The sequence below is a fragment of the Marmota marmota genome, unplaced genomic scaffold (genome assembly GCF_001458135.2).
Source record: "Marmota marmota marmota unplaced genomic scaffold, marMar, whole genome shotgun sequence".
Classification (NCBI taxonomy): Eukaryota; Metazoa; Chordata; class Mammalia; order Rodentia; family Sciuridae; genus Marmota; species Marmota marmota.
In genome coordinates this window covers 10310057-10337189 of record NW_026000075.1, presented here as the reverse complement: position 1 = coordinate 10337189, position 27133 = coordinate 10310057, and the positions used below count along the sequence as shown (strand labels likewise).

At 39.6% G+C, this 27133-nt stretch overlaps 1 protein-coding gene across 5 annotated transcripts in view; it reads left to right on the top strand.

The window, feature by feature from the left end:
• The window catches only part of Fndc3b (fibronectin type III domain containing 3B), a 328163-nt gene that overhangs the window by 232813 nt on the left and 68217 nt on the right, over positions 1-27133 (top strand). For all 5 annotated transcript variants that reach the window (XM_015494261.2, XM_048814289.1, XM_048814288.1 and 2 more), the window contains 3 exons: positions 953-1012; positions 9488-9626; positions 12704-12757. In XM_015494261.2, coding sequence (XP_015349747.1) covers positions 953-1012; positions 9488-9626; positions 12704-12757 — 253 coding nt within the window. The remainder of the gene's footprint in view (positions 1-952; positions 1013-9487; positions 9627-12703; positions 12758-27133) is intronic.

Genomic DNA, 27133 nt, shown 5'->3' with positions numbered 1-27133 from the left:
CGCACCCCCCCCCAAAATTATATGTATCACAGTCTTTTATCACTAAATATTTCAGTATATTTCCTCAAAATAAGAATACTTTTACAATCAGTGCATTATCAGCTTCATAAATGTTTTGATACAGTACTTTTATCTAATGACTGTTCATATTCTATTTTCATCAGCTGATCTGAATAGTGTCTGCTGTTTTGAAAAATGTGATAGCATTTTTCTTCCTATTCAGGACAGGATCCAGTCTAGGTCAGACATTGCCTTTAGTTGTGTCCTCTCTTAGCTGTTGTACATTAGGAACTCTTCCACTGGTCTTTATTTGTCTTCTATAACACTCACATTTTTGAAGAATACAAAACAAGTCACATCTGCACCCACCCCCACCCCTACCCCACACACACCTATTGAAAAATTTTAATGGAACATTTCTGGTTTTTGTATTGGTTGTTTCCTCATACTTTAAGTTGAGGTTCAGTTGTACCTTTTGATCAGATAAACAATCTAATTTTATATCTGATAGCTATTTAGTGCGTTGGTTTGTGAGGGATGCAGATTATGATTTCATCAAGGGTTCAAAGTTGAGGGAATCAAAGTTCCTGCCAAGATAAATCTGGGAACTGCCTTTGTTTGACAATGGTTATTTACTTGTTGATGTATTTGTTCACTTATTTGCTCTTGTGGATTTCTTTTAAGAAGTAACAAAATTTTTGGAATTTTATTAGTAAGTTAATTTTTTGTCACTTCCCAGATATAAGATGGCATCATTAAAAGGAATGTAACTTTTAAGTCCAAAAAATAATAATAATAGTAATACCCAATAAGAAATTTATTTCTGGTTTTTGGTGGATTCATATTTAATAGTTCTGTCTTATTGTCTGTACATAAGTATGAGTCACTAATCCAAAACCTGTTTTACTTTTGAAACTGGTATTATTAACTAATAAATGATTTTTCTTTGTAGTGGAGAAGAATTGGAATGTAACCTGAAAGATCTGAGACCAGCAACTGATTATCATGTGAGGTAAGTTAGGATATAAGAACTGAACTGTCTTGGAGAGTCCAGATTGAGCAAGTAAATCAAGTGCCCGCTTTTAAAAACTTTTGGTGAATGGCATTTGCCTAACAAAATTTTGGGCCTTTGGCCCACTGGCTATTCATTGCTGTCTGGCACTCTGAAGAACAGTGATCGGGAAGACTGAGATGTGCTTCTGAGGACAGAAAAGTAGATGATGCTCTGAACAGACATCGTAAAAATTTTTTAAAGTAATTTTTATCTTACAAGGTCTTCTCGGATCTATTGGACTGTGTTGTATAACATATAGTATTTTCTTTATATAGATATATAAATTTTACTATGGATACATCAGTTGTTTATTATAGACCATACATACAAACTGTACATTCAGGCCAAAACACGGAAGAAGCTCTTTCTTTTTTTGCAAGAACACTTTTAAACTTTAAAAGCCAAAAGGTTTTGAAATAGGTAATGCAAACATTATTTTATCTCTGACAAGAATTGTTTCAGTTTGACAAAACAACCCAAATAACGTAATGTAGGCTGAATTCTTTACTGTGATTTCTCCAGAATTCCTGCTATGCCTATTTAGTGGGTGCATTGGGGGTTTATCTTAGGAAGAAATCCAGCCAACCACAGACCTGTGAGGAGGAAAGCATCATTTAAATTATTACAGAGACCATCCAATTATTTAATGGTACATCTGTCCATCAAATTGTAAATAAGCAGGTTTCTGAATGTGGCCCATTAATTATCATGAGGCTTAAGTACTGGTTTGGAGCTGCACACATTGGCTATTTTGACTTCAAGGTACCTAGAAGTTCTATGCCATAATTTTCTCATTAAGCAAGGTGAGAAGGAATAGCTGGGTGTGGTGGTACATGATTAAAATGCCAGACTCTGAAAGCTGAAGCAGGAGAATCATGAGTTCAAGACCTGCTTCAGCAACTTTGGAAGACCCTGTCTCAAAATAAAAAATAAAAAGGACTAGGGTTATGGCTCAGTGGTAAAGTACCCCTGGATTCATTCCCCTGTGGGAATGATATTGGCCAAACTGTATTCTTATATTGTGTACATGTATAAATATATACAAAGAGTCCCACCATTATGTATAAATAAAATGCACCAGTATAAAATATGGAAGAAAAAAAAGGTGAGAAAACAGGGATGTGCTGAGTTATATCTTATTAGCCACAGAAATGCTTTAAAACTTAAGTTTAGCATAGTGTGTATATATAAGAGCAAGTTGTTTCATATTGTCATAAAGCACACATCTGCTTAGCTATTGTGTTGTTTAGATGAGCTCCACTGCAATCATCTCTGCCTGTTTAAATCAAAATTTATGGATTTTAAGTCAGTTAGCTTCTGCCCAAACTTCATATAATCTGAATAAACAAAAAGATTTGTGTAATTTGTGAAGTTAAGATGATAGTAGAAACAGTTTAACTGTTCTTCAAAATGCTTGATTTAACAACAAACCAAAAAATGTAACACCGTATAGGGAGGGAGTCATGTGAATGTTATACATTATTCATTGTTAACATATGTTTCCTGGGGCTAGGATGTGGCTCAAGCGGTAGCGCGCTCGTCTGGCATGCGTGCGGCCCGGGTTCGATCCTCAGCACCACATACAAACAAAGATGTTGTGTCCGCCAAATACTAAAAAAAAAAAAATAAATATTAAAAAATTAAAAAAAACCAAAAACATATGTTTCCTTTTTTCTCCATGTTTTAACAATTTATTGTTATTGCTTTACTAAAGGCTTATTTTATTAATTTCCTGTTCATTCGTGAGCATACAATATCCTTTTTAAAAATGTAAATGTTATAAAATGACTACCCTTTATTTATCATCCTATCTCTTGTTTCCCTTCATTTCTTTTTGATCCCTTTTACAAAAAGTAAATTCTGAGAACACTTGATCATTTATTTTTATTACCGTGTTCTATGAACATCTTGAACTTCTGGGTAGATAAAAGAAACAATAGAGTCTCCAAAAGGAATAGGAGCATGAGTGGTTGCCATCTAGAGCCTTTGAATCTAATCTGAACTCTCTCCCGACACATTTGGGACTCTACATCTGTGACATGGGAAATGTACATGATACCTACCTCATAGACAACCCGAAGCATTACCACATATTGTTTGGTCTAGTTCTCTGCTTTCCAGAGAAATAGAAAATCCTCTCCATGCTGATGGTCTGTGTTAGTATATTAAAATTCTTTTTCTTCTAATAAAACCCTTAATAGTCCAAATTTTTTCTTTTCGCCCTGCCTATTCCACAATCCATATAGAACTTTCCATTTAAAGTTTTCCTTTCTCAAAATAGAGAAGAAATACATCAAAATACTTTCTAAATTTTTATGTATATCTAAAAAAGATTTAAAAAAAAAAAAAAAAAAAAAGANNNTTAAAAAAAAAAAAAAAAAAAAAGAACAACAACAGAAAAAAAACTTGAGAAGAATCTGAACACTTCCAGCTTTTGGGTTTAGCTTCCTGGGCCTTGAATGCCTCTAGTGGGGGGTGGGGGGGCAGTGTGGTGCAAAGTGGACATAGCTTGGAATGTGGGTTTAATGGTCTGGCCTTACTGAGGGGATGTGCATAGGTAAGCCATTGGAACTTCTTTGGCTTTGTATTCATATATTTAATATGAAGATAATGTTGACACCAACCTCAGAAAGATGTTGTGAAAGTGAATTACATGTGCAAAACTGGTGTAAACCTGTAATATTGTATAAGTATTATTCTTGTTTTGTTTTTCCAAGGTTGTTGCAGCTTTTCTAGTCTCAAAATAAAAAGGACTTTGTGACACAGTTTCTTTGAACTTGTTTGTAGTTTTACCACATCACTTATTTTTTTATTGAGAAAAATATATCGTACTTGCCACTGGGAAAAGAAGGAGCAAAATCTCCTTTATTGAAGATATAGTTAACGATTTCAAAGTCTCGATTGCAGCAATATAAGCTTTTTATCAGAAAAAGTAAGCTCAAATAACTTTTCAAAGTCAGTAGTCATCTGTGGGGCCTCAGAAGACTCTGTGGAAGTACCTTTCTTACTAAATTTTCATAACAACTACTACAAAAAAATTCAGTTACTGTACAGTTGCAAGATGGGCAGTTAATCCATGGCCATTTTTAAATGTATGTGCATTACCAACTTAGATAGTATTACCATGGTGGAAGTTTATAGAGTCATTAAAGAAGGTTAAGATATTTATTTTACAGCTCCAGATAGGCTGCATTTTCTCTTCTGATTCCTAATATTGCACATTTTTATTAAGACCTACAGAAGCCTCAGTTCAAAAATACGTCTTCCTTACTTTGTGCATTGCAGTCTCCCCTGTGGCTTCTGTTCTCACGTTTCTTTTTACTTTTGATTTTGCTGCTCTGATTCCATCCTGTTCACACTTATTGTCCAATATCTTCATGCTCCAACATGTTAGTGTTATATGAGTTCACCAATCAGATATACAAACCTTCTTTTAGTTTGGTTTGTTTATTTACTTTTTAAGTAGCAGTCTCTGACTCATTGAGTCCTGTCACTGAACAGCCTGGTGCTTAACTCAGCCCCTTGGTAAGAGCAGTTCTTCTCATTGCTTTGGGGATTTACTGAGACAAGTGGTATCCTTTGGATAATGCTGCAGGTCATGTGCCTGTGGCTGTTTGTATTGGCATCTGCCGTGCCATTGGAGGCTGAATTCCATATCTAAAAAAGATTTAAAAAAAGAAATTATGCCCATGACATTTCACATTTCAAAAATGTTTCTCACCTCTTGTTATAATTTTTTGTATCATTGATACACATGTATTCAACTACAATTTCTTTTTTATTTCTCGTAGTGATTTGAAGAAAATAATGCCATTCTATTCTTTTATCCATTAATTTGCAAAATTTAAGTCTTGGGTCTTGGCTTGATTTTGATTAAAATAATCACCTTTTTATTTGTTACTCAGTTCTTAAACAGATTGCCTTTTTTGGTGTAATGTTGACACAGTGTTTAAAAAAATAATTTATAGTTGTCAAAGAATAGTGTTTTCATAAATTATATTGTGTTGTATATTGTATAAAGCCACTGATAACAAAGATCTTGGTCGTGAGGGATTTTATGTGAGGAAAATGGCAGAAATAAAAAAAATCTAAGCAAAATAAGCAATTTGCCTATATTATATCGGTTTACGTAAATATTTATACATATATACATTTACTCCTATTTGCATATATACAAATTTATGCTACCTATGCGTTTCCAAGAAAAGTATATTCTTCTTTTAATTGGTAGTTTTTTTATTTAATCTTACAATAGTATTGGAATAACCATTTTATTGTGGAAATAAAAACTTTGTATTTTTATCAATAATAGGAAAATCATGAATTTGAGTGATGGAATGGATAATGATTTCATAACAAAAATTGAAATATCACTTTCCAACCATCAGTATAAGCAGTTTGTTAAAGAGGTTGCTCAGAGATGATATCATGCAATGTCATTTCCCAGAAAAATTATGTGAAGAAACATTTCCAAAAATATGTTTGACCAGCACAGTGCAAGGTTGTGAAACAGATATTATTGACTAGAAATCGCAGTTGCTAGTATGTTACAGATATGTGGGAGGAAACTGGAGGTATATTTCTGAAAGGCTTGGAGTACCTGTTTTATGGGCATTTAAATAGTAAGGAAACAATATGAAAACCCAACACAAAATTAATTACACTGTATTGTTAGAAAAAATGTTTTATTTTCCTAGAATAAATGCAAAAGAAACTCAACTATCTGTTGATTTATTTAACCCAAGAAACTGACCCTTCTCTATGAATGTTCCTATCACAGGACAATATTTAGAGAAAACCTATTGCCATCATGTGGGGGAAAAAAATTGCAGCACTTAAAGTGTAGCATCATTCCTAGAAACTTGACTTTTATGTAAATTACTAGTAAGATATACTACAATTGGTTTCTGTTTACTGAAGAATTTTTATTGACAAAGGTAATCATGGTATACTTAGATATTGTATCAAATTATACTGTATGCAGCACATTTATATTGCCACATAAAAAATAGATCTTGTTTCTCGTGCTGATATACTTTTATGTGTGAAAAGCATTGAACCCTAATTTAAGACAAACTATGTATGCACATGTGTGTTTCGTGATAGTACATGAAAGTTCATTAACTATTTTTTCCCCTGAAGATTAAATAAATGTGTGCTTTCCCCCAGAGCTACACTCCCAGCAAACAAAACATTCTTCAGAGTTAAAGTCAAGGAGCATAGCTCCGTGCAGCCCATATAACTATCTCAACATATTCTTGTTGCCATCGGGTTCTTTGACTTTTATCTCCACCATCTCCTCCCATCTTTGCCATCAGGTGCCTCTGTCACTCATGATTTTCTACTCTAGCAGTATGAGTTTCTGACTTCCAAGAAACCTGATGAAACAGGAGCAAAGAATTTGAGTCCAGATTGCCCTCTCCTCAGATTATCATCTAATAGTACCTTGCAGGCTGTTTTCTGTTTTCTAATCCAGATGGATTTTTGGTACCAGCTATTTTTGTGAATATCCAGGACCTGGTCTGCCTGTGTATGATTCTGCATTTATAGGGAAATGCTGGTGTTTGCAAACTGAAATGCCTGCTGGCTGGAGTCAGGGAACCCACACAGATGGGGTAAAAGTCAGCTGAAATGCAGTTCTAGTGCTGAGGAGTTTTAGAATTTCCAGTTTTAAGAAAAGCCAGAGATTCACTTATTTTTTATGAGCTCTTAAGGTATTTTTTAGTTTGGGCTTAATTTTTATTTTAATATTTTTTTATTCAGGTATAGTCTATAGTAGAAATTAGTTTAAGAAACTTTCATGGACCCATCATTCAACTTGTATTGCTCAGTGTCCTCACCTACTCTTCCTCTAGCCGTGATTTTGAAGAGAGTGCAGATATTATATTATTTTACCTATAAATCACATTACTGTCATTTCATGCCCACCCAAAACAAACAAGAAATAATCATTTCTTAATGCCCTCAAAATTTAGAGACTGTTCTCTTTCCTCAATTGTCCTAAAAATGAAGGCTTTATTTTTTTTTTTTACTTTGTTGTAATGAGAATTCAAATATGATCTTAGTATGCTGTTGGATTGATTTGTCTTTAAGTTTTCTTTTGACTCTGTAGATTTTCTTCCTCTTTCCCCACCCCCTCCCCTTTAACTTATTTGTTGGAGATTGTGTGTGTCCAGTAGAGTTTTCCAGACATGTGAGTTTGGCTGACTACATCCTTATTGTGTTGCTTAATATGTTCCCCTGTCCTCTGTATTTCTTGGAAAGTGGTAAGGAGGCTTAATCAGGTCCAGATGGAGTTTTTTTTTCCTTTCTTTTTTTGGCAGGATAATTTAAAGGTAGAGAAGTGGTCTTTTATTAGAAATACAGAGTATCTAGTTGTCTATGTGATGATGATTATTATTATAACCTCCTGTATACTAAAATTCATCACAACCACCGACACGTATCTTGACTAAATGCAAACTGTGAGCTACCAGTTAGAGAATTCTGATGTATTAACTTCAGGCTGGAGCCCTGCCTAGAACTGGAACATTCTGTGATTCATTTTAAATAATTGACTCCCAGTGAGCCCATCTTAACACATGGAAATGATCTTGCCAGACCTACCATTCAGCTTTATATCATCATATGTCTAGTTATTCTGAGTGTACAAAGGATTTCCCCCATCTCAAGTTACATGGAGAGCACCCTAACAATAAGTGTTGTTTGTTTGCATCAAATATTATAGTGTCATCCCATAAAGCAAAAAAAATCGAGTGAAAAATTAACATGTATTTTACCTTTTAGGGTAGAAAGTAGTTACATTTCTTTTAATTTTTTTTTTTTAACTGAGGGAATCACTGGAGATTAAACTTAACCTCTGAGCCACATCCCCAGCTCTTTTTACTTTTTATTTAGAGATAGGGTCTCACTAAGTTGCTTAGAGCCTGGTTACATTGCTGAGGGTGGCCTTGCACTTGCTATCTTCATGCCTCTGTCTCCCAGGCCACTGGGATTACAGGTATACACCACCGTGCCTGGCTTTATTAGTACTTTTGATTTACATGACCTCTATGGATTTTTTGTAATGGATGTGGAGGAGCAATGATTTTGAAATTCACATATATAATTGGGACTTGTTTTCCCGTATGTTGTTATCTTAGCTGGTGTTTGTGCTTATTGGATAGAGTGAAGGGCAGTGGATCGTAGGTGCGTGGAGAAACTTGATTGCTGGGTGAACAAGGAAGCCTGGCCATACTGTAGAATGGTTAGATCTGGCTTTCTAGTTGTATCTTTGGGACAGTTATTTCATCTGAGTTACTGTCTGTCAAAATGGGGTAATAAGAGTTCCCTACCAAAGAGTAGTTATTACAACTAGGGCCTTGCAGGGTGTGGTGGTACATGCCTATAATCCCAGGAATTTAGGAGCCTACAGCAGGAGGATTGAAAGTTTGAGGACAGCCTGGACAACTTAGAACAAAAAAAAAGAAGAAGAAGAAGAAGAAAGGGAAAAAAAAAAGATGGACTATGGGCTTGATAACATATTTACCAACTCTGAATAGCTTAATCTTTGCCACCTTTTTAGGTAGCAAAGCCTTCTTTGTCATCATTTTAAAAGAGTATGTTTTCAATTTTTAAAAATAATTCCTAATAACAAAAAAATGAAAAACTAGAAAAGAAGATGATAAAAATCAACTGATGCTCTTTGCAATTTGAAAAGAGTAAGGTATAATAATAGCACACTGTATGCTTTTCCTTCGCAGCTTCTCTGGTGAAGTCATGCATGCATGCTGAGTCTTGAGCCAAGTGTTTTAAGTGCAGAATGAACATCTTTAATCTTGGCACCATGTGCAAAAGTGAAACGCTCACATGGATAAACTGTACCTGAACACTGTTTTTTAAAATCAGAGAGCAATACCCTTGGCAGTAGCTAATGTGTTTCTATGTGTGAAGCATCCATATTTTTACCCAAATCCACACAGTGTTCTAAAGAGTTCAGATACTCTTCACCCTGTTGGCCCCTTTGTACTCTCTCCAGCCTGTGCACTGTGATCGCTGCATCTTTTCCCGTTTCGCCCAACTCGTAGCTGTGCTTTTCGCCTTTTCCTTGACAAAGTCAACCAGGGTGTAGCTTTTGGTTTTTAAAATGTATACTTGGAAACCATTCTGGGGATTAAGGTTCTCACATAGAGTATTCTTTTCCAGTCTCTACACCTTGCCTATCTTAAAATGGGCTGAATGGAACACACTGAAACAAATACTCTGTTGGGATAATTGTCCCCTGTAATTATTAACCATACCTAGGTCAGGACAAACCTAGCAATAAGAATAAGAGTCATAGTGCTCCCTGTGTAAGAAATTCTGTGCATTTATGGAAAACCCTGGGGCAAGTGGAGATGAGAACCGTTTCTTCTGTGCTGAGCCACTGCACTGACTGTGTCTGTTTTGTTTCAGGGTATATGCCATGTACAATTCTGTAAAGGGGTCCTGCTCCGAGCCAGTTAGCTTCACCACCCACAGCTGTGCACCTGAATGTCCTTTCCCTCCTAAGCTGGCACACAGGAGCAAAAGTTCACTAACCTTGCAGTGGAAGGTGGGTAGCTAAAGTTGTCAAGGTATTTATTTGACAATATTTTCATTTTGTGATAGTGCTTGGTTTTCTGCATAATAGCTATGTGAAACTAATTACAGAAGTTACTATTTCTGTAATATTGGGCAAATGAGTGGGAGGAGGGACCTGTAAAGTCCTGCTTTCGCTCTTTTTGAAGGGGAATTTGGTAAATCTTCTCGGATCATAAACAGTACTTGATAAGTGATATAAATATTTAAAATACCTTAATTTCATCACTTTGTAATAGTTTAGTTCATCTCAACATTCAAGGACTTTAGCGTAAAGTTTTTGTAAAGAAAGATTTAGAGATAAAGTAGGCTTATGGTTCATTTGGCTTTTTCCAAGGCTAATGCTGAAATGTTTAATATTTAAAATCGTTCCGAATGTATAATGTTCTAAACTATATGAAGACTTCATTAATTTTCACTAATTAGGCCTTAGATCAGTCAGGATCACTAAATATTTTTTAAAGGATGGATTGCAAAGTAGTTTTTATGAAGTACAATATACCAGCCAAAAATAACTGTTGCCAAAGTAGGAGGCCTGTTGTACCTTCTTTAAAGTGTGTGCTTAACATGTTAATCGTAGTTGTGTGTTTACAAAAAAAATAGTATATTATTGTCAGACTCTGTCATAATCATATCTACATATCAGTATTTTCAAATAATATTTTATTAAAATATAATTTAAGTTGTAAAATAGTAGGGATAATGAAGTTTGATGGTTTGGGGGGGAGAATACTAATATGTGAAAGAGGAGGTGTCTGGGTGCTTACCACAGAGCAGTGGGCAGCAGTGGAGCCTGGGCTCCCGTCGTCCTCTGGAGGCACCTGCATTCTCATGCCCCGCTGCTAGCCACGAGTATGTTATTTGGACGTAGGCAAAGTTTGAACCGGCCTAGCATCTGAACTATTTTATTTTCCTTCCTGGCTTCCAGGGATAATCCAGGTCAGTGATTTCCCATCTTTTCAGAGTTTTAATACCCAACTGGTCATCACTGTTTAATTCCTTGGAGAATATACATCCATTTAAACCTATGTTCTATATTTATACTTTGTAAATATATCTGTTCTTAAGAAAAGAATTAAAATCCATTTAAAACATATATATGCTTAAGATTGCCTGAGGGACCCCGGGGTCTTACAAACCTAAAGTTGGGAATCACTGATACATTCTCTGCTTAAAACCTGGATGAAATTCAGGTCGCAGGCAGACCAGCAATGTTAAGAAAAAATTCCATTGTGAATCAGAAATAATACTCTTGTTCAATTCAGTCATGTTCAGACATGAAAGTCCTGGATTCAATTCAATTTTTATTTGAATGTCCTTAGTGCAGATTTCCTGATCATAGTGCTCAAGGACAGGAGAACGTTCTCTGGCTGCAGCCTGTCCTGAGACCTGTCCTTGAATCCAGGGAGAGAGCCTAAGATCTCCTGCCTATCAGTACTAGTCACAGAAGCCCAGGCAGTTTGCATCCTTGGGATAAAAGACCCACTGGAGGGGCAGCATATCGAAGAAACTACTAAAGAACACTTTCTAGAGGAATTTGCAGCTGGTCATAAATGCAGTTCCTTTTTTAGAAATGGGTTCTCATCTAAAACTTTTTTGTTAGTTAAAAATGTTAAATGCTTCCCTATTCTGCTCTGCAACTGCAGCCTACAAAACCTTCAAGTTACAGTGCAGGATTCACAGTACACACCTGAGATCTGAGTTGGAGACTCAGATTGTGTGACTCAGAAAGAAGAGGGGGGAGGAAAAAAGGACCAAAAGAAGAGTTTCTTTTTTTATCTTCGCACTTACTGATCCCTGATAATGTTTTTGTCTTAACAATAATAGAGTATCAGCTACTGTTTGTTAAGTGTGTTCTGTAAAACTGAGTAGTTTAATAGGTGATTTACATATAGTCTCCCAACTATTTATCACACTTACCCATTCCTGAAACAAGAAATTAGACATTGATACTAAACAGCTAGCAGCCGACCACACACGAGACACACACAGCAGAGCCGGGATACAGATGCAGCTGTGGAAGCCCCAGCTTCCTTCCACAAGGGGTGAAGCACACTGCAGTTCACTGGGCTCCCCTTTTTCTTCCTAAACAAGTACCAGGCCCAGACAAGGTTTTGAAACAGGAGACTTGCTCCTGCTTTTCTCCTCTTTGTTCCTCTTTCTCTCAAGATCTTCCCTGAGGGCTCTACCCCTCTGGCACCCCTCTAGCAGTCTAATTCTATAAAGCACTCTTCTCCAAAGTTCCTCTCCATTGTTCAGAACCTGTTTTTTCAGTGAGGTAGATCTCAGCTTGCTTGTAAGAGGAAAGCAAATGATGAGTGTAAAGGGCTAATAGCCTCTGGTAATCTATTCAGAGGATCTTGTTTTTCCTTTAGTCTTTAAAAAAGGGGTGGGGGCAGGGAATTCAATGCCACAGATGGCTTTCTAGTATTAAGTACTTCGGAAAAAAATAAAAAGCAAAACTGTATGGGGGAAATTACAAAAATTTAAAGCCTTTTAGACCCAATGTAATTGGAGAACAATCTAAATCAGACCCTCAACAATGCCTATGTTTCCCAGTAATATTTTTCTTCCTCTAAGCTTAGTTGTAAAGTGCCTCTTAAAAAGTTTTATCCCCAGAGGGGTAGGGCACTGTGGGGCATCAAGGTAGAGGTGGTGAGAGGAGGCAGATTTATTCTTTGTGGGAATAATTTATTAGTAATGAGGATTCTTTTGGTTGAATTGTATTGAAATTCATGTAATGCCAGTGACTTGGGAGGCAAGAGCATGCAAGGTTCAAGGCTAACCTCAACAACTTTTCGTGGTACTGTGACTCAAAAAATAAAAAGGTCTGAGTATGTAACTCACTGGTAAAATGAGCCTACGTTCAAACTCCAAAACAAAAAATAAAAATAAATAAATAAATAAAATTTGTCTGACCAAAGAAATGCAGGTTTATCTCTTAGGGGAGAGCACAGAGCTATAATAGACACTGTATTTAAACCACAACGGTAGCTCAGAACTGTTGTCTATGAACAGCTTTCTCCAATCTCATTTTGTTTTTCTTTTTAGGCACCAATTGACAATGGTTCAAAAATCACCAACTACCTTTTGGAATGGGATGAGGTAAGCATATTTTCACATTCATTCATCTAAAATGAGATTGTGGAACAAATCCATCTTATTCTTTTATCAGGCAGGCTAAACATGGGGGGAGGTGGGGGCAGTAAAAGGAATATAAATGGAGAACAATTTAAATCAGTAGTTACTGGTTATGGAAAAGGAAGAAGAATTGAAATAGTGTGATGAATTGCGCATTACAACATATTTACCTGACTTTTGCAAGCAATGCCACTGAAAGAAAAGACAGGGTCTTACCTATCTTGAATGCTTTTTTCAGCCACTAATTTGTTTTAAAAGTGATCTTGACTGCCTAGATGGCTTTGACAGGTAAAGCACTGTGGATGGGAAGCATAATTTGTTCTTCCTTTTTGGAATGTGATGTGTGTACTCTAGCGTGACCCTTCTGAGTGTCCCTGTGGGGGAGTGTAACAGCATATGAAGCTCTCACTATTTTCTGGGTCGGACCGTCCCATCACAGGCCCCTCTGTCCATCAGCAGAAGCCCTGGGATGCTGTCCACGATGGAGTCTCTGTTCTCATAGCCTGTCCTTGCTGACTGGTGAGCCAGTGCACTTGTCCTGTGCGGATGACACGCACAGAATCTCAGGCAGGAAACATTTGATATGGAAGCCATTTGTTTCTAAATCACAGCTGAGCTTTTTGTTCCTGTAGATCTTGATACATCCATTCGTTTGCCTTTGTTTTATTTTCTCTTCCTGTGGTTGAGCAAATAAGATTTCAATCATAGAACATGTAGAATTTGGGAAGAAATGCATGTTAACAAAAGTCTTTGTGACTTAAATTGGCATTGGGAGGGTATTAAAAGATTTAGAAAAGTGACTTGTTGAATATAGAAAAATATTTTAATCAAATGTAAAATGAAAACTTGGTGAAATTTTGATGTGAAAGAGGAACCCTGCCTTGCTTTCTGCTGGAGGCTATTTTCCCATGTAGGTTGCATCTGAACAGCTTTAGTTCCAAGTTCCCAATGACAATGTCATTAAGATCCTTACAAATCACTCCTTTGTACAGATGGTGAAATCTCAGACTTACCTGGTACATTTTACAGAATAGGCAGACTTCACTTTAAAGTGGTTTCATTGGAAAATGAAACCACTTCTATAGCCCTTAGGTATTTTTACAAAAAGTCAAGAACATTGGAACGGAACATGGCTGATCTGTGAGCTCATGGTAACATCTTCCTTTCTCTTCATGCCAGGACAAGTTGAGAGTCTAATGATAAAGTCTGTTTTTGTGTGTGCATTTGTTGTATTGACTTGATTTTTCCCCCTCAGGTCTTGAAATTTGATATCAAGGTAGAGTTTACCATTAAAGAGATTTTTTTTTTAATTGGTTTGTTGTTTTTTGTTCTAGATCTCTGAGAGCTGAAAGGTGAGAGTGAGTGAATCAAAGTGTGTGTGCTTATGTGTATGTGTGTATGCGTGCTGCTTTTCTGCCTAGGACCATGACCTTCCAAATTAGGGTCAGAGAGGTTGACTATTGGGATGGGCAACCTCTAAGGGAAACTGAGGAGCTGCAGGAAATGGCAGGGACACCCAGTTGCTAGCCCCTTCCCTTAGAATTTAGAATGAAGGTGCCCTGGTGTAATGCTAAATGGAAACATGCCACCTCCTCCTGTGATCATTGGGCCATAGTAGCCCTGATGGCCCTCTGTTCTCAGCAACGACTCAAAAAACGTTAAATGGCCATTTTGGGACTTTCTACCTTTCCTCTACTTGGTCTTCTATCTTCTCCTCTCTTCTGTCTTAAATCTCTGCCGTCTGTTCTTCTCTTTATTTTCTCTCCTACCTTCAAATCCATGCTGACATTGGCTTGGCTGCGTCCTAGTGGAGACTCCAGATCAGCTCTCACCTATCACAGGCCTTTTGTCAACACAGGAATCCTTTTTTCCTTTTCTGCAGCTTCATATTCATCTACTAGAAAACACGCCAGAATTCAGACTCCATAGAAAGCCCCCCTTGGCCATTAGGTGGAGTGAGCTCCCTGGCAGCAGCTGTACGTGAAAAGACATGTTGTACGCTAAGCAGCTTCAGTTCTTGGTTCTCAGTTTGCCCATCTGCGAAGTGAGTGCATAGATTAGCTCATTGGTTCATGTGCATTGACACCATTTTAATATCTCAAAGCAGAGTATTTACTGTTGACCTTTCAGATAGGAGACATTTTTGGAATCTTTTTCACTATTGTTTGACCTACTCATTTATTAATTATTTCAGCAGTTATAGAACATACCCCTCAGTGCCTAGATGTTGTACACTGTCTTGTGAGTGATGTATGCATAGGAAAGATAATGTCTTTACTGCGATAGCTGAAAAAGCTAATGTATGCTTATCTTTTTGTACTTTTTAACCCATACAGATAGAACAGACAAGCCACATGCTGCTCAGGTTTTTCTGTTCAGTAGCTTCTTTATAACATTTTTCTTTCTGGTCTTTCTGAAAAGATTTAAAAAGGGTTCCATTGAGTTTTCTGGTAATGAGAATCTATGTACCAGTAGGCAGTTCATTCCTGCCCATCCTGTCATTTTGGAAATGAAGTTTCTAACAAAACCGTCTGGTAGACCATGTTTAGAATGTAGTCGGGGATCAGTAGCCCTCTTGAGGGCAGCTCACTAGAGTTGGTCTTTGAGTTGATTCCATATTCCTGTGTTACCCAGGCTTGGCTCCAAGGAAGGAAAGGAAATGTTGTGGCAAGGAGAGCATCTTCTGGCCCACAGGGAGTGTGAAGGAACCAGGCCCTGGCTGTCCCTCTGCAACTTACTGCTGGTAGTTTATGGAGCCTGGTGCACGTGGTACCTGCAGCTATTTCCACACCCTGCCCTAGTGAACCCAGTGGGCCAGGAGAGTAGGAAGGGGATGCAATCATCCCAATTCTCCCAAGAGCCAGAACTCCACACCCCCCTGAAAGGACATTCTGCCCCAGCCACATACCCATGGCCTCTCTGTTGTCTAGGGGACTGCAGAAACAAACTTAGAGTGCAGAAAGATTGTGGGCTACAGGGAGTTGCGGATCACTGCCTGAGAGGGAGACAGGTGAGTCTCAATGTTGTGCTCAAGAGGAAGACTCAGCCCTCACTTTTTTCTTTTGCTAAATTTGTAATCACCAATCCAAAAAGGTGATTGATGTAGAATTTTGAAAGTCTTAGAAACACTTAGCAGCCTTTTTCTCTGCTAAAGTTGAAAATGCTATGCTGAGTTGCTCTTCTTGGGAAGATCCACCTTAGTGAACAGCTAACCACATGCTGGTCTCTTAAGCACTAGGCCCTGTGGGAGATCTAGTGGGAAACAGAAAACAGAACAGGGCATAATGCAGGGGGAAGCTGATACATCATCTCTCACTCAAGTTCATTGTCATTAATTTCACATCACTGTTTCATAGAATTCACTTGAAATCTACTCATGATAGTTCTATTAAAAAAAAAAAAAGAGTTAACCTCCTGTTTTTCTCCATTAATAACTAACTAGGTAGTCCCTTAATTTTTAAACTAATGTGGAATGACTAGCTATGAAAAGATAATGAGCAACTATAAATGGAACATTCAGATGCCTTTACTTTCCATCAGTGGTATCAATTTTGATTTTCACTGGCCACCGATTAGTTTTCATTACTCAAAAAGGTATGGCCTTTCCTAGCCAAGTATCCATGTTGTCATAACTGGTGAACTCTCCTACGAGTTCAGAGCCACTGGTTTGAGAACCAGCCCTGCATTTCTGCAGATCCCTAGCCACTGACCCTTCCTGCGGAGACTCCCCATTGTGAGCAGGAAGGCAGAAGCCCATTTTCCACATGGTTTTTCATTTGGCTGTTGGTTGAGTCATCATCATGTTTTAATTTCTTTCTGATCACAGTGTGCTCCCCCACCAATTTGCCTTAATCTGCAAGTAATGATCATTCTGGCAGAAAGCAAGTTTCTTTTTGCTAGATGTAAATATTATACTTAGTGCTGACTTAAAAAAAAAATCTTCTTGGGGAAAAGCCTAACTTGTTATTAAACAGCAAAGTAGTGCTTATATGACAGAGCTCTGAAGATGGAGGTTCTTTCCCACAGTGAGAGATTGGTGGGAGGGGAAAGATGGAGGTATTGCTATGGCTGACCACTGTGATGGCCCTGTCCTCTTCTTGGGCACTCTTTCCAGCTAAAGTAACCTCCGGATTTCTTTCCTGCTTGAAGACATCAATATCCAGCAGAGGTGGGTGGAAGATTTTTTTCTAGAAGCTTTTCAGGAAGGATCTTGAGGCTAGAGAGGCTCTCAGGTAGAGAGGGCCTTTTAGGAAAAGGAATTGGGAACCTTTTGATAGACCCTCTCATAAAAGCCTTCCCAGTCTGTTTTAATGTTCCTAAATAGATAGTGATCTGGCCTTTTCTTTGAAAACTTGAGGAAAGGAGTGCATTTCGTGGACAGATAAGAACTTTCTTTTCCATTTTAGAAAAAAACAAGTTCTGAAAAGAAGGCATTTATGGTAACCTGGTTTGTAAGTTACACTCTTAGATAGAGTGTGCCATGTGGAATGCTGACTGGCACTGTTACAGCTGGTCACTCAGACCAAACAGCCCTCCTGGAACTTGCTATGGGTATGTGCTATGGCTCCGTGGTAATGGTATTCACCTAGAGAGGCCTGGTTTAATGGTTGCTAACTGGTCATGAAAAAATTGACACATAAGCCTCAGTCTGTCCACCTGAAAAATAGTGTCCATTATCTCACAAGTATATTAAGATTGGATGAGATAATGAGGGCAGTAGCAGGTTCAGTGTCATGACTGGTCCACGTTGGTGATGAGAATCTGCCCAAGCAGACGTTAAAATCTGAGGTAGGGAAAGTCAACGATTGGAAGGATTGTGTGAAGGGAATATGATATTCTTATTTAAGAATTTACACAGGAGCCCTGAGGTTGGCATTACTGGTTTGAAGTAAACAAAGCCTGATTTCAGTGCCATATAGAGCTGCAAACAGACTATTAATAAGCTTAGCTTCTGGCCATGACATGTAGGGGTTATGTGGAAGAACCAGAAAAAAATAGGTCTGTGGGAATGTGACTAGTGGAGTTCCTAAGAATCTTCCTCACATGTGACTCAACTAGCCCCAAAAGGAAGTACATATCTGGTTTCCTGGTGACTGAAGAGCCAACATAGCTGTGAAGCCCAGAGACTAAGGATGAACTAAATGCCTCAGGAGTCAAGGGAAGCATAATGTGAAGTCAAGAGAAGAGAAGAGCCTAGCAGCTTAGAGCCCAGAAGTCCCTGGGGGAAGCATTTGGAGCCAGGCCAGGTCAGGCCATGCCCAGCAATTCTGTTGCAGAAACCTCCTTGAGTTTTGGCAGCCCCCTACCACAGCTTCTCAAACATCTGGTTCAGATGGAGCCAGCCTAGCTCATCAAAAGACCGAGCTAGCCCCCTTGGAGGAATCTGGTAGCTGTTTATCAGACTCCTGTGCAGCTTGGGTGGTGGCTCATTGGTATTGATAATCTCTTATCATAAGTCTTTGCACATGGGCTTTTCTGGTTAGGTGACAGTCATTTTAGAAATAAAGGAAGAAGAGCATCACAAGCAGAATGGCTTACTGAGTCCCTGGGAATGGATGAGGAGAGCTACCTTGAGAACTTGATTGATTGTCTCTCTGAGGTGTGGCACTCCCTTGGGTTGAAACAGTGTCTTGGTTCAGTGATGCCAGTGCCTGACTGGAATGTACCAGGAAGGTTAGCACTTGCCCAGGCCCTGTGATCTTTTGTGACTGCACTCATAAGGACTGGAGAGTGGGGTCTAAGCATCCTTTGGCACTCTGTTTGCCATTGGCCAGCTTTCTGTTCATCATTGGCCAGCTTTCAACTATGGCTTAAGCTGCAGCTGGCACCCAGCACAGTGAGTGTCCACACCACCAGCCTTCACTCTCACATCCATTGGTTTTAGAGAGCCAGAGAAATTTGTTTCTCCCCACTAGAGCTGCAGCTGGGCGAGACATAACTCAGAGGCATCAAGGCATAGTTAAAAGGAACCCCCCTTTTTAGCGACCACAGCCCCAGACATGGCACATCTGAAGCAGGTTCTCTCCCTGCTGTTCACTGTATGTGCAGGTTGGAGCTATCGGTGTGGGCCATAAACCTTTGGGAGCTTATCTGAGGCTAAATCACAAATATTCACCTTGGCCCCTGGCACCCACTTTATCAATTTGTGTTTGTTGCACCTGCTGGTTACCAGCTGGAAGGTGGCCGCTGTGGGCCTTGGCTAGGTGGGAAACCCAAGCCCATCCATCTCTTGGCTCATTTTTAAATTGTACAGGTGCTTGTTCTAAAGTTACCCCACTGTTCCTTTCCTCTCATTTCACTTGGGCAGCCTCAACACACTGATCTTATCAAAGCACTTGACATCAGATGAACACCAGTATTTGGAGAGACATATAGGAAAACTGTGTTAGCTTATTTGAACCAGAGGGACCTGCTGATCATTCTTGGCTTTTCTAAGTAGCCACTCCTCGCCTGCTAACAGAACAGCTAGTATTCCAGGACATAAAATGCACACAGTGATTATTTAATAGCATGCAACCACAAACCATTCCACCGCCTTTTCTTACCTTGGAAAGATCTTCTGTGCCAGTGTGCTTGGTAAAATGAAAGAGGCATCACTAAGAGGAGGGTGGGGCTTGGCACAAGGAACTTGTGAATCCACCCAGATGTGGAGTGTCCCCACCTCCCTATTATGACCCCTGTCTTATATATAGTCATGCTGAACACACCATGCTTTTTTTTCTTTCTTTTTTTTTTTTTTTTCTCAAGCCAACATTTACCTTTGATGTTGCCCAGGGTCAGCCAGTGCTGGAACAACTTCTAAATATAGACGCACGAGCAGACTAAATCTCAGAGCCTGGCTGCAGTTCAGTTGGCCAGTGCAGCTTTATTTTTTATTTGATTTATCATTGTGTTTCTGACAGGTTGGATCATGTTGTTACAGAGAGTGCCCGGCCCAGAATCATTTTGCCCATGTCTGGATCCAGCAGCCATGGGCCACAGAATGTGACAACTGATAACCAAATTCATGTCATTCATTTAGCGGGCCATGATCCAACCTGGCAAGTACAACTCAGGAGGAAGTCAGCTCTTCCTGAGAGAACCTCTTAAGAGAAGGAGGGCAGAGATCAAGAAAGCACCAGAGAGGCTACAAGCACATGGCCAGAGGGAGCCAGTTCCCCATGGATTCTAGCAGTCTCATGTTGGTTGGCTATCCTTTTATGCCAGGACTGAAGATGTTGTAAAAAGGAACAGGAAGAATCGTTTCCAATCTGTTAAGTTTAAAGCAATTGAAAATATCAGCCAACTTCATCTATCAGTGCCAGTAGTGTTGGAAAACCACTGGCAGTGTTGTCAGTGCCAGGTTAATTGGTGACGTTAGCCAGGGCAACCACTGCCCCACAATCTACAGAATTACTCTGGCAGGAAAACACTAGCCTGAAGTAATTGGGATATATGGGAGTTATGTAGAGAATTGGCCATGGAAATCTTAACTAGCCCATTGAGGGAATTCCTCTTTCCAAGTACTGGACACAGCTAGCTGTCCATGAGAATTCTGGGAGAGAAAGAAAAACTGACCTGACAAAGTTTTTCTGGGTTTCTGCCTTTCCATTACATTCCTTTCCAAATTGACACGAACAACAATGTGTTGTGTTTAAACATATTTTCAACTTTAAAAATTAGTCACATTTTATGAACTGAATCAAAGAAATACTTTTTATATACTCAGCTATGAGTTTTCAAACAGGCAAACCCATCTGTAAATTGGTTTCTCAGCTGGAACTGACTTCCATCCTTTGTAAACAGATATCCAGAGAGAGATGGAAACCTGGTTCTATGTGGAGGTCCTTTAAAAGGTTGTTTTGTTTGTTCACCCCTGTGGTTTTGTCACCGGAGACTCCAGGGTTCCTCTCTACTCAGGACAAGTGGGGTCCTTGGCATAACTGATGGAAAGTGCCAGACACACAGACAAAAGTTTATTTAGAAAAACAGAGGCATATCAAGGGAGAATGTGGGCCATCCCCAGAGGCAGAGACAGCAAACTTTTGTTGTTGTTGATAGAGGGACAGCAGCTAGGAGCTGGACTGGAGGTGGAGGCAGGGTGGAGCTGTCAAATTTTGCACCAGTTTTCCCTGGTAGACATTTCACCTTCAGGCTCTTTTCTGCAGGGAGTGGCACAGGTCAGGGGTGAGGGGCAAGGGCCAACGGTACAGGCTAAGGACATGGGCTGGGTTTGCTGGCTAATGCTTGCTTTGCATTTCAGCAGTTTGTGGGCCTTTTCTGCATCTAGGGGCTTGGTGGTACTTCTCTTTTGAGACATCTATCTTTACTTTTCTGAATGCCCAAATTTCTATTTGTTTTAGGCTGTGCCCTACCCAAAAAGTCCTCCAAAGAGTATTGTTATGTCTGTATCTAAGAACCTCCTCATGGTTCTAGGAATTTGGGATCCCATTATTAAAAGTCTTAATTCAATCTAAAGTACAGTTCTACATGCTAAAGTAACTGCATTGCCTTTGCTTGACAATTTTGGTTGATCTTTGTTGTCTAGGAATCTAGTTACATTTTTAGCTTCTATAGCAATAATCTTTAAATATCCATTAAAAAGTAAATTTAAGTATCCAGTTTGTTGGATGGCTTTGAGGGAACATGCATTTATACTAAGGGCAAATAGAAAATAGAATTCTTTACTCAAGCAGGTGTTAAGCATTTGGGGTGCTAGCCCACATATTTCACTCTCCCACATCCTGGTTATTTACAGTGTGGGAGAAATTTGTAAAAATTTACTGAGGTTCAGAGAGGTAAAACTTCATACTACAAACATATGGACATTAAAATAAACGAGTGGAATATCACATAACAAATTACTTCAAAACTAAATGGCTTAAAACTATCGCTTTCTTGTGCCCAGATTCTGGATTAGGTAATGGCTTATCTGTGCTCTGTAATGTCTGGAGTCTCAGCTGGGGGTACTCATTGATGGGGGACAGGAGTTTTCTGGGAATCTTCACTCACAGGTCTAGTTGCCAGTGCTGGTCTGGGTGGAACTTACCCAAAGCCCTCCAGAAACCTTTCCATCTGGCCTGGGCCTCTCTCATAGCATGGCAGCCTCAGGGTGGTCAGAATTGCAAGGTGAGGGTCCCAGAAAGAGGCAGAAACTGTCACCTTTTCGACCCAGCATTGCAAAGTCACCCAGCTTAATTTCCACTCCATTCTGTCATTTACTAGAGAGTCACATTCAAGAGAAAGGGAATGTACCATTTCTCAGCACAAGAGAATCCAGGAATTCTGGTACATGTTTAAAATTGTGATGTAAGGCTTCTCTCTACTCCTTTTGTTACTAGAGTCCTAGGCCAGAGAACGAGGACTCCCCCAGAGTCATCTGGGGATCCAGCTAATCAAAACCAAACAGAACAGGTACAGTGAAAATCATGAAAAGAACTTTAATCTGTGTAGCTACACTAAGAAGATGGAGGACCCACGACTTAGACCTGTCTTTAAGGGACTGACAGTGACATTGAGGTTTTATAGAAGGAGAATGAGTGCAAAGGTCAGGCGTTGGTGTAGCTGAAGCTTCTCACCTGCCAAAGCTGGTGATCTTGATCCCGTCTGGTCTATCCAGCATCATCTCAGGGTTGGTTAAGTGGGGCCGTGTCTATGAGATGTTGCTGTTGCCTGGGGTAGAGTTTTAACACATTACCAGATGTTTATGGGGTCAGACCTTCCAGGAACCCAAGGTGACTCAGAGTAAAGGAGATGGTTGCAAAATGGAGTCTTACATCCTGCGTTAGCCATCCATAAGACATTTGGAGAAGTGAAGAGTCTAAGTCCTTGTTATACTTTTCTATTTTATCATCGTATAGCATGTGTGGTGTTTAGATACTGTGCCCTACAACTTTTAGCTACAAGGGCATAAACTTTGAAGTACAACATAAGTATTTTTCCTACCGCTGTTTCTCTTGAGGATTCCGGAGAGAGGGAGAAGGAAGAAAATGCAGTGATGGGATCGTGTTACCAAAAGCTCAGTCCTTGTCTCCTATACCCATCCAGCAACGACATGTTTTGAGAAAAAGGAAAAAGAAGGTTTATTGCTTTGCTAGCAAAGGGAAACACAAGGGACTTCTGTTCCAGAGGCTGTGATTCTGCCTATCAGGGGAGCAGGGGGAGTTTAAAGTGATTCAAAGGCTGCATTCCACATGTTCTCAGGTCCCAATTGTAAATTATATGTTAATTTGGAAGATAGTCATTTCTGAAATCTTCTGGTGCCATCCCCAAAGTCTGAATTACTTAATTCCTACAGTGGGTGTGTACTCAGGGACAGATAACTGCCTAGGATTGGGGAGAAACATAATCCTGTTTCCCCTGAAACAGCCATCCATCGGACATTTGGAGACAAGAGGGACTGGGAGAGATTAGGGAGGAGCAAGGAGAGAGAAAGAGAAAGAAACATGTCCATTTTACAAGTAAGTTACACTGGCAGAGCAGTAAGGGCTGTATTCAAAGTATAGAGTGGACACTGTTACAGTAGGGCTGAGACCCTCCTCCCAGTGCTACCCAGCTGGCTGGAGGGACGTGCAGCAGCGGCATTTGGATTCTGCCTTTCTCCACCAACAGATGGGAGGTCTGTGCCTGCCCACCAAGATAAACACATACTGTGGGTCAGTGTCTGTGCCTCAGTTGTGTCCCCCACCACCTCCCACTGGGAAAATTCAGCCAAAGGATTTTGTTTTCTCTTTCTTTTCCCCTCTCTCCCTCCCTCCATCCCTTCTTTTTTCTTCTTTTCCTCCTTCCTTCCTTCCTTCCTTCCTTCCTTCCTTCCTTCCTTCCTTCCCTTTCTTTCCTTTCTTTCTTGGATTATAAATTACTTGTTGTGTACATGTGGTACCAGGCATTGAACAAGGGGGCTTTACCTTTGAGCTACATCCCAGCCTTTCCCCCAACCCTCCTCCTTTTTGAGACAGGCTCTCACTAAGTTGCCAAGGCAGATCTCAAATTTACAATCCTCCTGCCTCAGCCTCCCGTGTCACTGGGATTTCAGGCTTGCACCACCACACCCAGCATAAATTACACTTTTGAGGGTACCACATTTAATAGCTAAATTTATTTTTTAACTGTAGAGTAGGAAGAAATGAAAAAATATTCAAGTAGGTAGAAGGATAAAAAGGGAAAAAAATGTTCCTAAACATATTTGAAATCTTTTATATTTGTAGTTTATCCCCAATTTTTATTTCAAAGAATGATAATACTGTGGTAAGACATTTTTCCCCTCAAGGGAGAAAGATCTTAAAGTTTCATCTTAAAGTCTGCAGGGTGTGGTCATTTTCCATGAAGCAACCATTGAAAAGCCTGCATTTTAAATGCTTCCCAAGCTCCCTCCTCTCACCCCTGTCCTTTCACAGTCTGGCAAAAGATTGGAGATTATTGCCACTCATCAGAATTAGCTGGAATGGTGCAGGACCTGGAACAACACCTGGACTGTCATTATTACTAGGACTTATAGCCAGAAATGTGACCCCTCTAAAAAGTGAGCGAGTCTGCCGGTGCAGCAGTGATGCAGATGTGGTTCTGTGTTCTAAGGCTGGGACTTTCCCACAGATACGGTAACTTCACTGTGTCAATCCAGTTGTGAAGAGAGGTACTTGCTTGTCCGTGTTTAGGTAAGTGAGATGTCCAGCCTAGGCCAGGTAACAGAGCTGCAAGGACATTAGGGCCTGGGCTATCTGAATAGTGGAGGAGATGGGGAATGAGCTGGCGCAGCAGTGTCCAGCATGTGGATAACACATAGTGTGGTTTTGTTCTGAGGAGGGAAAAGAGGCAAAGCAGGGAGCTCAGGGCTGGGAAGGACTGATGGCATAGGTGACATGAACGTGAACCAACTGGCTGGCAAGCAGAGTCCTTTCCTAGAGAGCAGTTTTGATCAGACATGGAGGGCAAGTGCCTGGGCCCCGATCAGGAAATAGTTCCCCACCATGATAAACTGGTGTTCACAAGCTAGATGTGGATGAGGAATGATAGATAAGCAAGAACTGTGAATTCAGTTGAGTGAGAAGAGGAACAGCTTGCAAAAGGACACAATCCAAGTTTGTAATGTACTACCCCACACCGAATTGAGCACCTTGAGTTTTATTTGCACAGTTGGTTTGTACTCCAAGATTTCTTCATAGTCTAGTAAAGATTAACCTTGCCCTGGAATGAACTCTGAATGAGCTGTAGAAACAAGCATTTGGGCTTGCCCAAGATTATGAGATGGAAACAAGCCAGTGAACCCTGAAAGTCTGCCCTTTTCTTGGCTCATAGGCTCTGGCAGTAGAAAGTGAGGCCAGAACACAGCTAGGGGTTATATTGGTTCATGTCAAAGTAGGTCAGTAGCCTACGGCTAGGTATATTCCAGAATGACCAGTGGCATGGGCTTTGAGTCCCCTTACCCATTTCTCTAATTGATGAAGTTTCCTTTCCCTTCCTTTCCACAAATAGGAACTCCAGAGGTCACCTTAGAGAGGTTCTGATCCTGAGTGCTTGTGCACTACATACCTAATCTTCTAAGGCCCAGAGAGTCAAGGTGAACTAGGGGTTCATCCCTGTGGTCCAGCCAGCTCCTAGGCCCTTGGATCCCTGTGGCCCTTAGTCTCTGTTTGTGTCACACCACAAGTGGCCCAGCAGCAGTGGATGATAAGAATTAGGCCTTGTCAAGGCTGCCCTGCTGCTTGTATTTGACCAGATTATTGATCATAGCAGACCTAAAAAGGGTTAGGATGTTACCCATTCCACTAAGGCCATGCTTTAGTGGGGAAGTTTGCATAAGACAGACTTCATTATTAAAAACTCAGTTTTCTCTAGGCACAGTGACACATATCTATAGTCCCAGCAACTCAAAGAGTCTGAGGCAGGAGGATTGCAAGTTTGAGGCCAGCCTGGGCAATTTAGTGAGACTATTATCTTAAAATAAAAATTTTAAAGGCTGGGGATGTAGCTTGGTGGAGTACCCTCAGTTCAATCCCCAGTACCAAAAAAAAAAAAGTTTAGTAAGTAAAGCTAGCATTTCTCAGTTATCCTGATCTCAGTTATCAGTTTGAGTTAGCTTTTATTAGAAGGAATATGCCACAAATTATAACCTCTCAAAATCATTAAGAGCCACATTGTCTATAAAATGTGAATGTTGTACCATCTATAAAACTTCATTGACAATAACATCTTGGACACATTTAATTTCTGACAAACATGTTATCACTCCTGTCAGTTCATAGAAGTATTCAATCTTCTAAAGCAATCTTCTAGCTTTTATTTTTTCCCCCAACCCCGTGTCTAATCAACAAAAACCAGATAATATTTTACTTGTAAATACTATTTGTAACCTGTAATCTCTCTTGGTTCACCAACAGATTCTTAGTTCTTCTGTACCTTACAACATGTGGTTACTCTTAATGCTTATCCCTCAGAGCCATCTGAGAGCCTGGCATGTTGCACAAGCCAGCAGGATGCATGGGCCACTGCATTTGGTCGCTGGAGCCAATGGCCTTGTCTGTCTCAACTTGCTAACCTTCAGCTAGAGGTCACTTTTGTGCCGTGATGACTTTTGTGAATATTAAGTCTTTTCTTTCCAGATATCCCTTTTATATTAAATTCCATGCCATAAATTAATATTCTGTTATTCAAAACCTTTTCTCATGTCTGAAATATTTTGTTATCCTACTTTCTCTTATTTTTGTTTTAGTCTCGGTGACTTCTAGAAATTTGCCAATGAAGCTGTAATTCTTTAACTCTGAAATATTTGTATTCTTACCTCTTCCAACTAAGACATTGTGTCTAAAATTTGATCCCAAAGTTCCAGGAACCCTGGATCCATTCTACATGTTCTAGAGTTCCATGCACTAGTGGTTCATCTTAGAAGGTGTTAAGATGGAAAATCTGGCATGTTTTGTACAAAGACGTTGGAGTTTATTTAGCAATAATTCTTCATACTGAAGTAGATTTAAAAAAAAAAATATGTAAGTAATATAAGAAAATGTTTTGAAGGTCCCATTATGCTTTCTTCTTATATTGAGTTCAAATGCTGTGGCCTTTTTAAAGGGATGTCTAATTTCTATTATTGATTGCCACCCCCCACCCTTTTACTTTAAGCCACAGATAGTCTGGTTTTTACAACATTAGAATAATTTAACCTAAGAAGGAATAGACTGACTTTTATATACTGGCTATAGTTCTAAGCACCAGAAATGGGCAAAGGAGACCAAACAAAGAAATAGGAAAATGAAGCATTGAAAGGGAGCAGGGGGCCAACATGTGTTTGGAAGGAATGATAGCTCCCATTGTGGCAGAGTATTTTGTCTTCCTTTTGCAGTTTACTCTGAGTTCAGAAATAGAGGA